We start from the raw sequence: 13,296 nt of genomic DNA, 5'->3' as shown, positions 1-13,296 counted from the left end.
AGCCCTGCGGTACCTCCCCACCTAGCTCACCTCTGCTTCGTGTCCTCTCTGAGCACGCTGTCCGGCTCTAATTCTCCTCCCAGGCTTGCGGTGCCAAACAGCTGATTGGCACCGCAAGCCTGGGAGGCGGGAGCAGCAACTGTGCAGTGGGACCCCGGGCTGCCGGCAATGGCGCACTGACCTTGGGGAACCCCTGGGCTGCCAGTGGCAGCTCAGACTCCCTCTCCATTGCAGCAGCTGCTCAAACACTTAAAAAAAAAAAAAAAATTGGAGGGCGCCTCTTTTTGGTGCCCCCAAATCCTGGCGCCCTAGGCAACCGCCTAGTCTTCCTAAATGGTAGCACCGGCCCTGGCCACAAACATGTATGGGCTAGACTCTCCATTGATGTAAATCAACTGGCCATTCATAGATTAAAGGACGGGAGGGACCACTGTGATCATCTAGTATGACCTTCTATATAGCACCAGCCAGAGAACTTCCCCAAAATAATTCCTAGTCCAGATCTTTTAGAAAAACATCCAATCTTGATTTTAAAATCATCAGTGCTGGGATATGCGGATGACCCTTGGTAAATTGTTTTCAGTGATCAACTACCCTCACTGTCAAAACTGTATGCTTTATTTCCTCAATGGAGCACAGCTTGTAACAGCTGAAGATCTGCCCTACATCATCAGAAAAAACTCTCATTAGCTCATCACTCCTTTGTAATGTGACACTGCTGCTAGCTGTGTTGGTACCATTGCCTTATAAAAATTAACCCTATCATAGGTGCTTGAACACATTACCTACCAAACATAGGCACAGACCCCAGCCCTGGAGCACCCACAGGAAAAAAAAGTAGTGGGTGCTCGGCAGCCCTGTGAATCAGCTCCTACCCGTCCCTCCCAGGGCCTCCTGCCCGCCGCAGATCAGCTGTTTAGCAGCATGAAGGAGGCACTGCGGGGAGGAGTGGGGGCAGGAAGAGGCAGGGGAGGGAGTGGAATGAGGCAGGGTGGGGCGTGGGGGAAGGGAGGGAATGGAGGTGGGGTCTTGGGCAGAGCAGGGGTCGAGCACCCTCTGGGAACTAAGCAAGTTAGCACCTATGTTACCAAAATCTTAAATAACCTTTAATAATATTTTCCCCCTCCTCCATGTTCTGCTCATCATTTCTGTTACCACCTGGTAAGATATCAGGAAATGCAGTTTTACATCCCATTTCGCTGTAAGTCCAGATCTGTTCTACATCATCCTTGATCACTTGTCTGTTCAAACAAGTGTCTCACCCCAATTCTCTTATCAACCCCCTCGGTAATATCTTTGACCATCATCATTATCTCTTTATCTCAGCCCATTTTAGATGGAAACAGCTAGCCACTCACAGGGCCAAATTCTGTAGTGGTGTAAATGGGTCCTGGTCCATTGGCTTCAGTGGAGTTTCACTGATTTACCCCTGGAAAGAATTTAGCAATATGTGTCTAACCAAAACTTCTCTCCACTCATCTTACTCAGGTGTATTTTGTGGACAACTGAATTAATGTACTTTTGTGCTTGGGGAAAAGGCTCATCTCACAAAGCCCAAATCTCTCGGTCACAGCCAGGGCCGGCTCCAGCGTTTCTACCACCCCAAGCGGCGGGGGAGGAAAAAAAAAACCCGCAATTGGCAGCAGTTCAGCGGCAGCTCCAACGCGCCGCTTCATTCTTCTGCCGAAGAGCCAGACATCCCGCCCCTTTCCATTGGCCGCCCCAAGCACCTGCTTGCTGCTCTGGTGCCTGGAGCCAGCCCTGGTCACAGCTCACCTCTTGCTGCTTGTCTGATTCTTTGTTTGCTGTAGTTTGTTGAGCTCATGTTTAGTTACAACTGAGATTTAGTTTTAGGAAACATTGTACCAGTGATATGCTGAATACAGGACACTGGTTAAAATTCTATTGCCAAACTGAAAGGAAGGTTGGGGCAGGTTCCTTGCCTCTGGACTCATCTCTACCTTACTCTCCATGCTTGGATCCTAGTAAATCCCTTCTGCTAGAAAAAGCTTATCCCTAAGGCTCATACAAATTCTTCTGAAGAGGAAATATTTGCCTTTGGAATAGGGACATAGCAAGTGCCCTATTGAATCACACCTCTGGCCCATTTCCTTCAGTGTGCTGTTTTCAAAGTGGTCAGCCCCATAAATTTGAGGCACATGGAAATAGAGTCCCCGCTGAAGCGCCCTCTGAGCACAACCAGAGAAGGAAGCAGGACTCAATTGGTGAACGCACTTCAAAATCCTAAATGACAATGTACCATTTTGCATTAAGGAGCTAATCCAGCGTCCACTGACATAAAAGGAGGTCTTTTTAATTGTCAGCTAGTGTTAGATCAGACCTTAAATGTCATGTAATTTTAAAACAATTTCCTGTGGATATCATGAGTTCATCTGCCCCTTCCACTGGCCAAATTCCCATTTCAAACTACGCAACTCAGGTACTCTGCGTTCTAGTGATAATATAATATTTTTCAAGAACCACTCATTTCCAGGTAGATGTACCTGAACAGAAGTCTGATAATCATCTGGGTGCTGCTTCTTTCTTTGAATGTGCTCAGAGAACTTTTAATGCTAGCTGCTTCTCTGCAGTCATGTGCAGCTCTCTGGTACATGGGGACATCACAGACTAATGGAGATCATTTTTATGAGAGCCCCACGTTAGCAGCATGCTGCTGACTATAGCTGTGTAGAGGAAGAAAATCCTTGAATCTTGGATTTGTTTCCTTGCGGAGGGATCATACAAGCTCATTAGAAATGGGTGTGTGACAGGTTCCCCCTGGGGTGCCACATGGAACTGGGGTATGACTGACCCAGCCTGACTCACCAGCCTGGACTCCCTTTATACTGTAGTGCTGCGACAGGCCCTCAAGCCCCCTCCAGACACATACAGGTAGGAACATACCCAGCTGCAGCTACGCACAGATGCTGAGATCAGCTCTGCATGGGAAGGCTCAGCTAAGGCACCTTCTAGTTCCTAAGGCACACACCCCCCTCTGGAGTGTAAACCCCAAATTATACTGTCTTGCACTGCATGGAGAACTGTACAGCATAAGTTCCTGACATTCACCCCCTGCCTCAATGTGGAGGAAAATATGCAACAGCTTTTTGCCCCCCAGTTATGATGTCCGTCCACACACCTGGTTTTAGACGAAACAAAAACAAGTTGAATTTTAAGGGATTATAAGTGATAGCAAACAGATCAAAGCAGATTACCTGTAAATAAATAAAAGTTGCAAACTGAGCTTAACATACTAAATAGGTAGGACAAGAATTAGCAAATTCTCACACTGAATGAGAAACAGGCTGGCAGATTCTTAAGGCACAAGCTGCTTTGGCTTGGCTTTCCCAGATTTTTATACACAGGCTAGCAATCCCTTAGCTTTGGACTATCACTTCCCCCCCGTTCAGTCTTTATTCCTCAGATGTTTCCAGGTGTGTTGTTGTAGGGAGAGTGAGGTCCCCCATGATGTCATTTCCCCCCTTTTATATCTTTTTCCCACATGCCGGAAAGCTCTTTGCTGTGACCTGGGTCAAACAGTTCCCATTGTGTAGTGCTATCTCTGAGAGGTTTCTGTTGTACCCAGTTCCTGGGGTAATCCTTGTGCTTGTGTGCATTTCCTCAATAAGCCACTAACATTGTTTGACCTTTTTACTGTTGTACCTGAAAGGATCCTTGTGGGTGTTTTTTCAACCTCACGACATGTTTCAGTAACGCGTACATAGCCAAACTTCACATACGTTGACAGCACATACAATCCAATGTGATATTAATGTCTAGCAGATCAAGACTTTTAAAATATCATCTCACAAGGCATACATTGTATAAAACATATCCTAATTACATGATGGTGAATACTGGGGTGCCAGGGTGTCACAGGGTGGATCTTAAGTTTGCTGCCCTGACTACTGCCAAGTTTTACGCTAAAGGTTGATAACTTGTGCTGTATCCAAAGAAGTTGGAAACAGACTCATTATTACCTGTCTGTCGTGATGTGCTTGTTTGCATGTCAGTAACCAGAATCCATGCACAAGGTTATTTCACAGCAGTACTAGAGTCTGAGCTCTGGAGAGGTTGGAGGTTTGACTTGTATCTGCATGGAGTTCTTGTTCTGTAGGATTGATAAGTCAGAAATGTGAAAGGCGTTTACCGTTTCTGCTCTTAGAACCTTCATAATTTGTTCTTTGGCAAATGCAATAATCTATAAATGGTGTGGTTGTAAGCCATTCTCAGTATTGACCAAGGCCAGCTCTACATTATAGCCAGGACAGATGGTTGACAGGGCAAGAAGTATTTTAGTGACTGTTTGATTGTTCAAGTGAGTAATTGTGAGAAGTGGATGCTTTTTCCTTTTGCTGAGGAAGAAAAAGCCCAGGGGCAGGGCCTTATCCATAATTTGTCATAGTAAAACTCCAGACACTGAAACACCTTTGAGGTAGGCAGACCATAAAACCTAGTAATTATAGCAAATCTAGGATTTATGGCTCTTCTCACATGCATGCACAGCCACACACCTGTTCTAGTAAAGTCTCAGGGTATGGCTACACTTGAAACTTCAAAGCGCTGCCGTGGCAGTGCTTTGAAATTCCAAGTGTGGTCACAGTGCCAGCGCTGGGAGAGAGCTCTCCCAGCGCTGCATGTACTCCCCATCCTCTATGGGTGTAGCTTGCAGTGCTGGGAGCCACGCTCCCAGTGCTGCGGCACTGTTTACACTGAGGCTTTACAGTGCTGTATCTTGCAGTGCTCAGGGGGGGTTTTTTTTCCACACCCCTGAGCGCGAAAGTTGCAGTGCTGTAAAGTACCAGTGTAGCCATGGCCATAGGCAGCATTTCCATTGTCGCTTGAGGCAAATAAAGACCAGCTGAGCTTTTTTTTTTTTTTTTTTTTGCTGCCTTCATAGTCCACAGAGCTGGAGAAGATGCACCTCTCATACAGTCCACCCACCTAGATGATGTATTGGACATTAAATTGACCTTCCCAGCTTTAAAGTTTGTGGCCTGGGCAGCAAGCAAGATTGTCTCCTACAGGAGAAACATTTGATCTGAACAGGTTAGTCTCACCTGTTTGAAAATTTTCCAGTGGAACAGTTCTCTGTTGGGAAAATGCTGTTTCATTGAAATCAAAATGTTTCATGGGAGTGTGTTGATTTCAATGAAATTTGGCTTTGGAAAAAAAATTGAAATGAAGATTTCATTTTAACATTTGAAAATAATTTTTCATTTCAAAATGTTGTTTGTTATATAACATAAAAAGGTCAATATCTGAAGTGTTCCAATTTCTTCACAATGGAACACATGGATTGACCCAAAATTAATGTTGTTTAAAATAATAATAATATGATTATGATGATGATATAAAAAAGTGTGGGAAATTTTGGAATTTTTCGGTTTTGTTGTGATTTGGAACAAAATCAGATTTTGAAATTATGGAAATTTCCTTGAAATGGAAATTCAAGTTCCTGCACAGCTAGAGTTAAGTAGACCATTTGTCTTTGAGCTATTTCACTCTGCATTTCCCCAAGGGCCTGCAATATGAACACTGTAAAGATTGCTTTATTAGTACCCAGTTGTGCAAAGTGCTATGGAACCTCAGCTGCCAGTGAGGTCTCCAGCAGGATCAGACCCTCATGTCTCAAGCACTAACCATTTCTCTACATTCTCTCTGTCATTCTTCCTGGAAGATGCTCACAGTACCCTCTTTTACCCTGGCCTATCACATCTGCACTACAGGGCCTGATTCTGATTTCACTTATGCTGATGTAACTTGAAGTCAAGGGGTTACTCTAAGTTAAACCAGCCTAAGTGAGGTCAGAGTCAGGCCCCCACTGATATTATCTAGATGCATTGTAGTAATGCATATGGATTGCACTACAATATGTCCTGTGGAACCTACATAGATTGTAACATATAGTTATCTGCTATTTGCATAAATAGATGGTAAATCAGCTGTGCGGAGTGCTGCAGTCTAATTAGTTTTTTTACAGTATTGTACTATTGCACCTCCCTTGGTGGGCCATTATCACCCCGAAGAGCTGGCCTCAGCAGAGAGGTTGGAATGATTTGCCGGCTGAGTGAGTTCACTGACTGGCCAACACAGATAGATAATAATTATCTGACTTTCCCCGTAATTGACAGTTCTGTACAAAATTCCTGGATAATCTCAGCTGGTGTTTGTGAAATGTTGGGAAGCACTAAGTACAGCAGGGTCACCACTGAAGTATCAATGCTTAGGCTATGGCTGTGTCTACACCACAGAGCCTATGTCAGCACAGCCACCTAAATAAGTGCAGCATGTGCTGACAGGAGTTTTCCTGCTGGTACAGGAATAACATCAGCACTGTTCTGTTGGCATATTAATGTCTACACTGGGGGCTTCATCAGCAGCTATGTCAGCTAGGGGTGTGGTGGTTTCACAGCCCTGACCAACAGAACTAACCCGGTACAAGTTTTAAATGAAGACCAGGCTGCATAGCGCTGTGCCGTTGACTAAACGAAGACCTGGTGTAAAAATTAGATCGACCTCGCTGTGTTGCTCAGGGCTATGACAAATACCACGTACTGGGCCTGGTCTGTGCTTAAAAAGTTAGGTTGACTCAGCTACGTTGCTCAGGTGTGAAAAATCCATATCCCTGAACAACGTAGTTAAGCCAATTCTTCCATCAACCTAACCTAGCACCTCTGGGGGAGGTGGGTTAACTACATCAATGGAAAACCCCCTTCCGTCAATGTAGGAAGAGTCTGCCCTACAGCACTCCAGTAGCACAGTTACAGTGTACACATACCTAAGGATAGAATATATTGTAGTAAATGAAAATCCTGTGGCATAGCTTGTCAACTTTATTCCAGCACATAGCAAAGTGGGGCTCTGGTCCCCAATCAGAGCCGCTAGGCACTGCAGGTACAAATAATACAGAGCATTTTTCCTTTACTGGGGAACCCTGCAGTGGTATCATGCAATCAAATATACTTTTAAGGAGATATCTCTGGGTCTCACTTCTGGCTTGTTCCCTGTGTGTGTAATCCCAACAGACACCTCACCCTGCCCCCGGTTGTCAGAGGCTGGGATTGAACTGGGGACCTCTGGAGCTTGGTGCATGAGCAAACAGCCAGTTGGTGGTTAGCTAAGGCTGTACAGCAGAATGTCTCTCTCACCCCCCCGCCTCCCAAAAATGTGGTCTCTGTGCCACTAGATGGGACACACCACCACACCCAGGTGGTGTGTGGGTTACATGTGCACTCAGTTCGCATTGACTGGAGCTGAGGATATGCAGCTGCTGACGTGACTGGAAAGGGGAGAGGTTCCTTCTCTCACATTAACAGTCTGCACTCTAGTCAGTCAATATGTTCCTGTGTCAACAGGTCTGTGTATGTTTGGAGTGTGACTGCAGGGAACATTTGTGTTTTGGGTCTTTAAGATCTGCTCTGTTCTCTCTGGTTGTGTTTCCACAACACTATCAGTGTCTTTACTGTGCAGTAGGTCTTGGAATCCTGAAATGGTAAATTAATCTCTGTGAAAACTCTGCAGATCCAGTTTAAGCTACAGAGAGTCTCTTGATAGAATTAGTATACAAGCTATGAGGTGGTGGCCTAAAGATACTGTCAGGTGCCTACCTCCACCTGGTGAAGTTCTATAACTAGCAAACCACAGACTTAGTGTTATGCCATGTTTTGTGTGTTGCATAATCAGGGCTATTGACACGCTCCATCTGATGCTCACTAATGGCAGCGGAAGAGGACAGGCTGTGCGGCAGGGGAGGAGGTGGTGATCCATCTAAATACACTGATGGTGTTTATTAGACCAAGATGATCCCAGCCCTTTAAAATACCTCCTGGGCTGCAGCATGAGTTCCATTGCATAACCCTGAGTTCTTGACTTAAAGAGGAAAATAAGACTCCCTTACTGTGGGACAGGAAGAGTCTTAAAGGGCCAGGACTATAGTTAGACTTTTAGTCATGGCTCTTCTTCCTCTTTCCGTTCTGGGTATGTCTCTTTATGCTCACCTGTGCTGCTGAACATACCAGGTATAGCACTTCTTACCCCACTGAGTCCAATGAAAGTTAATAGATGGTCTGTAATACAGAAGGTACAGCGGAAAACCAGCAGCAAAATGGTTAATGTGAAATAAACTTGGGCCAAATGACAAAAAGTCCTGAGAAAAAGGGGCAGTATCCACTGCTCCACCCTGGTGTCTTGGGAAGTGTGTGTGGGAGGTAAAGGGTCACCTGTGAAGAGAGGTTCTGTGTCTCCCTAATGCTCCTAATGTTCCCGTGTCAACCCTGGCTTTCTCTGCAATGGTTGCTAGTGCCTAGCTCCTTGGTAATGAGGAGAAATCAACACTTTTATAAGTAAAAGTCCTAGGGAACATGAATGTACAATATGAAATTACCTGAGTGGTTCTAAGATGGGGGTCCAAGCAACCAGATCCTGTGATGCAGTCAATAGCACAGAGCAGAGATCCCTCTTCTTCTGATTGTACAGAACAGCAAGGAGTTTAAACTGTACCATGGGAACTGATTTCCACTGGGTGCGAGCAGAGGGAGAGATTTCTATGGAAGCTTTAATTCCAGTCTTAGACAAGAAAAAGTCTTGTGTGTTTATTGCTTGTTTTGTATATTTATTAAAACTATTACCAAAAACTAGGATCAGTTGGAAAAATATGTTGTTTACAAACTTACACACACTGACAAGAAAATACCCCCACCCTGAGGCCCAGCTTTATAAAGGTATTTAGGGGTTGCTACATTCATCGTTGCAATGCCTAAGTCTCATTTCCCAAAGGGATTTAAGTACTTAGGAGCCAAAATTGCATTAACAATCAATGGGATTTAGACTTTTAAGTGCCTAAATTCCTTTTGAAAATGAGTTTAGGCTCCTAAATCAGTTAGGCACTGCAACACTGAGCACAGCAATGCCTAATACCTTTAAAAATCTGGGTCTGAGCTGACACTGGAGTTCAGGGCAGTTGTAGATGCATGGTATCTCTCAGGCTTAGGTCCATAACTAGGATAATACACCATCAGCCATCTTTTCTGTGTTCAGAAGGTCTCTTCTACACACTCTACAAAGCAGTTCTTTGAAGAAATTCATTTTGAAAGCTGTCACTCCTAGAGTTCATACAAAAGCAGAAATGTTTCTGCAGCGATCACATCTTTGCATGTACAAACTAAAATGATCTCTGAAGTCTCTTGCACCAGCTCCTTACATTCTGAGATCTAATAATGAGTTACCAGCCTGAGCAATCCTCAGGTGATTCTTTGCAAGGTTTAGCTTGGATTCTTCACTTGGTGGGAGTTCATGTGCACACAGCTCTGGCTATGAAGAGGACTTTGTAAGATTCTTTAATGTCTCCTTTTAAGGTGAGTACAGCTGCCACCATCAAAGGGTGATCTGGCTACAAACAAAGAATATCCAAGTGTAAGCAGTCCTCTTCATCTGGCACCTAGAGCCAAAAGTCTGATCTTGTAAATTATGCCTTTTTAATATCTTGAAGTTTATCAGATGTGCTAGTTATGGTTATAGAGAATCTCTCTTAATAACTGCGCTAGCCTAATGAATGCTGGAAATAACAGAGTACTCCTTCCCTAGTGGAGGGCATGACATCATCCGGTTACAGCCATGACAACAAGCTGGGTGTGGCTGTGGCATACTGTGCTGTACTGTGGGTTTGGGAAGGAAATGGAGATCCTTCATCCATGAGTTGTGTAAGAGCCAGCTCTGATCACCAGGAAGCCCTTAGTCAATATCAAGGCCTCATACCATGAACTCTAGTACCTCTTGCACAGAATGACAGCAGCCTTCTACTTTTGGAAGATACTAGTCATGCTGCCACCCCCACAGGGATCCCTGCGGACAGAGGGAGACTGAGAGAAGGAATAAGGAACATGTGAGGATGAGACATGGAGGAAAATCTCACCTTGCAGGAACAGTGTTGTAAACATATACCAATGCCCTGTAGAAGGAACCAAGGCAAACCCTGGTCCCTGTGGTGGTGCCACAAGAATTAACGGGCTTTGTTTGCAGTAAGGGAGATTTAGATTAGATATGACAAAAACAAATTGCTAACTCTAAGGATAATTAAGCACTAGTATAGGTTATCTAGGGAGGTTGTGGAGTTCCAGTCATTGAAGGATTTTAAGAATAGGTTGGACAAACACCGGTCAGCAATGGCCCAGGTATATTTGGTCCTGCCTCAGCATGGGGGAGAGGGGGATAGGCGAGATGGCCTCTTGAGCTCCCTTCCAGCCCTGCATTTCTATGATTCCATGAAAGAGACAGGAATCCAGGGATACCACAGCCTGGGTACTGCAGCATCATGCGTTTAAATTTGTCTGTGCTTTCATATGATTGGGGCAGCAGAAAATCTTTTCTGTGTTGAAATCCAGTGTGAGAGACCTTATCAAATGACTCCCTCCTAAGCAATCTGACCAAAGGAGTGACTTTAATTTAATTTAATACTAATAAACTTTTGGCTGAAAGATGCTATGTAAGTGCAAAGATCTTAATGCCTCGTATAAGGTATGCATGATTACGCCCTTCATTCTCATCTCATGGATGGATCAACTGAGGCACAGAAGTTATGTAGCAAGCTCCCAAGGTGACACAGCCAGTCCTTGTTCTCAGTTCTCTAACTACTAGACCCTTTGTCCTGTTTTCAGACACTAACTTTAGCAGGTTAATTGTTATAACTTCTGTCCAAAGTGAGCTGCACTGATGATGACTCAAAGACTTGCTTCTGAGCTGATCCTGAAAGCTAGTGAGAATGTACTCTGTTCCCTCCAGTCTACAATCATTTCAACAAACAACATGCTTTGGAAATGTTAACGTACATCAAAGTCAGCAGGTGGCACCCAAGAAACACTGATGCATTTGATTTGACCACGATCCACTGTTCCTTTAACAGGCTCGATGGTAAATCCCTTCTGCTGCAGGACTGGTAGGCTATCCAAACTGAATTCTACGTTCTGCAGCAAGGACAAGCACAGTTAGTGAAGTAGAACATACGCTGTTGGTTACAGCCAGCTCAGCTTTTGGATACAAAACGCCTTTACTTATAGGCTACATCACCCTAACCTACAGAACTGTGCCTCCCACCTGCCAAACCTCTTGTGCTTTTGCTCCTGAGACATGAAAACAAGCAGTGAATTTAATGTGCTTGGTTGTCATGAAACACACTCTCGCTAAAAGGAGAGTTTTCTAGGGATTTTTCATGAAATTAAACTAATTTGTTCTCTTGAAGTCTCATTTGTGGGGACCACAGGCAGGAGCGGCGCCAGGGTTTTTGGCGCCCTAGGCAGGGTTCCTTCCACGCTCCCGGTCGTTGGCAGCAATTCTGCAGCAGGAGGGGTCCTTCTGTGCCCCCGTCTTCGGGACACTTCGGCGGCAGGTCCCGGAGCGAGTGAAGGATCCACCGCAGAAGGACCCCCTATTGTCAAATTGCTGCCACAGGCGGCAAAATGCCACCCTTCCAAATCCTGGTGCCCTAGGCAATCGCCTAGGTTGCTTAAATGGAAGCGCCGGCCCTGACCACAGTCTGTTTCATCATTCAACAAACAAACCCTGGAAGCTGCAGCTCAGTGTAAGTTCAGAATGTTGTTTTTATAAGCAGTTGTTGTTAATGTGAAAGCTGCTAATTTGGTCTTTATTCATACTTTTATTATGTATTTAAGAATTAGGGGAGAAATGTATTCAACTAATTGTATTATCCTCTTCTAATATCCTCCTGCTAATTCCTCATCTCCCCTTGAAAAATAAACCTCTATCCTTTCGAACAATACTAATGCTTTTATAATATGGTGTTAGGCTTAATGGAGATGAGAAACTCATTTAATGTGGGATCTCTACCGGCTCTGGAGTCTCAAGAGCAGTTGGTAGCCATTCGCAACTGCTGACTCAATTTCTGAGCTGAGTTACACATACAAGTGCATTTTTCATTTTGTTTACCTTCTTTGATGCAAACTGAGCTGTCCGTATAGCCCCGATTTTCAGCTCCCTCACTGCCGGAGTCCCAGAGGTCTCTCCCTGGATGTACTCCAGGCTCAGGAGGAGGGACTTTGCTGGTTCTTCCAGCTCTAAACAGACATGGGTCAAGTTAACTTTAGAGCAGCCAATGAATGTTGGTCCCAAGTCTGGCATAAATGACTTATTGATCAGTTGGTCTAAGATGGTGTAAATTACACTAGAAGGCACCAGCAGAGAGGCCAGTAATAGGAAAGTCCACCAACAAGAGTGTCTGAACAGTTCTTACCACACTTTGACTTGCATACCAATGGGTTGGAAGGAAGAGTGAATTTAAAGAAAGGTGAAGTCTGGTTAATTTGTGTCATCTTACATGTTCTTTGCTTTTTCTGTTTCATCCTTCTGTTTGGGCCCCTGAGCGTGTAAGTTACACTCACGTATATTCCTTTGCATCTTTAAATGGGTGTATTTTACATAACTCCTCTGAATTTAAACCCCTATCTTACATTCAACCCTCCCATTTAGTGTCTATTAGCTACTTCTAAGGTTTTTGTCTCTGAACTTGGGAATCATGTAATTAGAGCAATGCTGAGGGTGCATACATGTGAGAATTTTATAAGCATTTTAAAGTAAATCTTCACTAGCCATTTACAGAAATGCAGCTGAAATACATTTGTGCTGTACTATTAGTTTATCCTTTTTCACATACTAAACTGAAAAACTGTCTAATCCACATGAGGTAAGGCCTGCCATTCACATGGATGAGAAATTCTACTGCATTCCATTTAGAGAAAACTCTTCTCCTGATAAGTTTTTTTTTTTTTTTTTCCCCCTGCCATTTTTATATTGAGTCAAACCCCTTCCATCATCATCTGCCCTTCTTTGGCATTTGACTCTGGTACCCGCATGCTGGAGGTGCTATCTCCTGTGAACTTTTTTTTTTAATACAAATGGAGACAGACAAATCTACATTGATATAATTCTCCCACATTAGAATAAAAACAGAAAAGGCAGGTTGTTACCTCCTTTTGCTGCTTCTTCAGACATGGGTGATGTTATAGCCAAAGACTCCAAGGGAACATCCAATGGATCCCCTCCTTCCACAAACATCATATGGTTTCTTGCAGCACCCTTCAGCCAGATCTCACGAGCTATTTCCTATGTAGGACAAGAACTCTGCAGATGCAGGTTACGGCCCAGGTTTTGATCTAATGGTAGTAATCTCGACACAACTGTATTAGCTGTCTAGAAACAACTGTATAATCTGTCTCAGTTGTTAGCTTAGTCTCTTCTTTATGTATGCCATTATAACCCATGATGCAAGAGATCTTTGCCATCTTC

The 13,296-nt window shown here is 44.2% G+C and overlaps 2 protein-coding genes across 9 annotated transcripts in view; one reads left to right on the top strand and one right to left on the bottom strand.

Annotated features, from left to right (window-relative positions):
* Positions 1 to 13,296, top strand: part of CALML6 (calmodulin like 6) — a 207,150-nt gene that overhangs the window by 124,812 nt on the left and 69,042 nt on the right. The gene's annotated exons all lie outside the window — the stretch shown is intronic.
* CFAP74 (cilia and flagella associated protein 74) overlaps positions 8,602 to 13,296 on the bottom strand; it is a 99,290-nt gene continuing 94,595 nt past the window's right edge. For 7 of the 8 annotated variants that reach the window (XM_032780066.2, XM_032780063.2, XM_032780068.2 and 4 more), the window contains 4 exons: positions 12,978 to 13,113; positions 11,941 to 12,068; positions 10,827 to 10,961; positions 8,602 to 9,391 (listed from right to left, as the gene is read on the bottom strand). In XM_032780066.2, coding sequence (XP_032635957.1) covers positions 9,293 to 9,391; positions 10,827 to 10,961; positions 11,941 to 12,068; positions 12,978 to 13,113 — 498 coding nt within the window. In that variant the 3' untranslated portion in view covers positions 8,602 to 9,292. Of the gene's footprint in view, positions 9,392 to 10,826; positions 10,962 to 11,940; positions 12,069 to 12,977; positions 13,132 to 13,296 lie in introns of those variants that run through there. The other variant, XM_032780071.2, reaches the window with a different exon arrangement.

This window comes from Chelonoidis abingdonii, chromosome 23, assembly GCF_003597395.2.
Source record: "Chelonoidis abingdonii isolate Lonesome George chromosome 23, CheloAbing_2.0, whole genome shotgun sequence".
In the NCBI taxonomy this organism is placed as follows: domain Eukaryota; kingdom Metazoa; phylum Chordata; order Testudines; family Testudinidae; genus Chelonoidis; species Chelonoidis abingdonii.
Note: the sequence above shows the minus strand (reverse complement) of the source record. Positions and strands in the feature narration are given on the sequence as shown.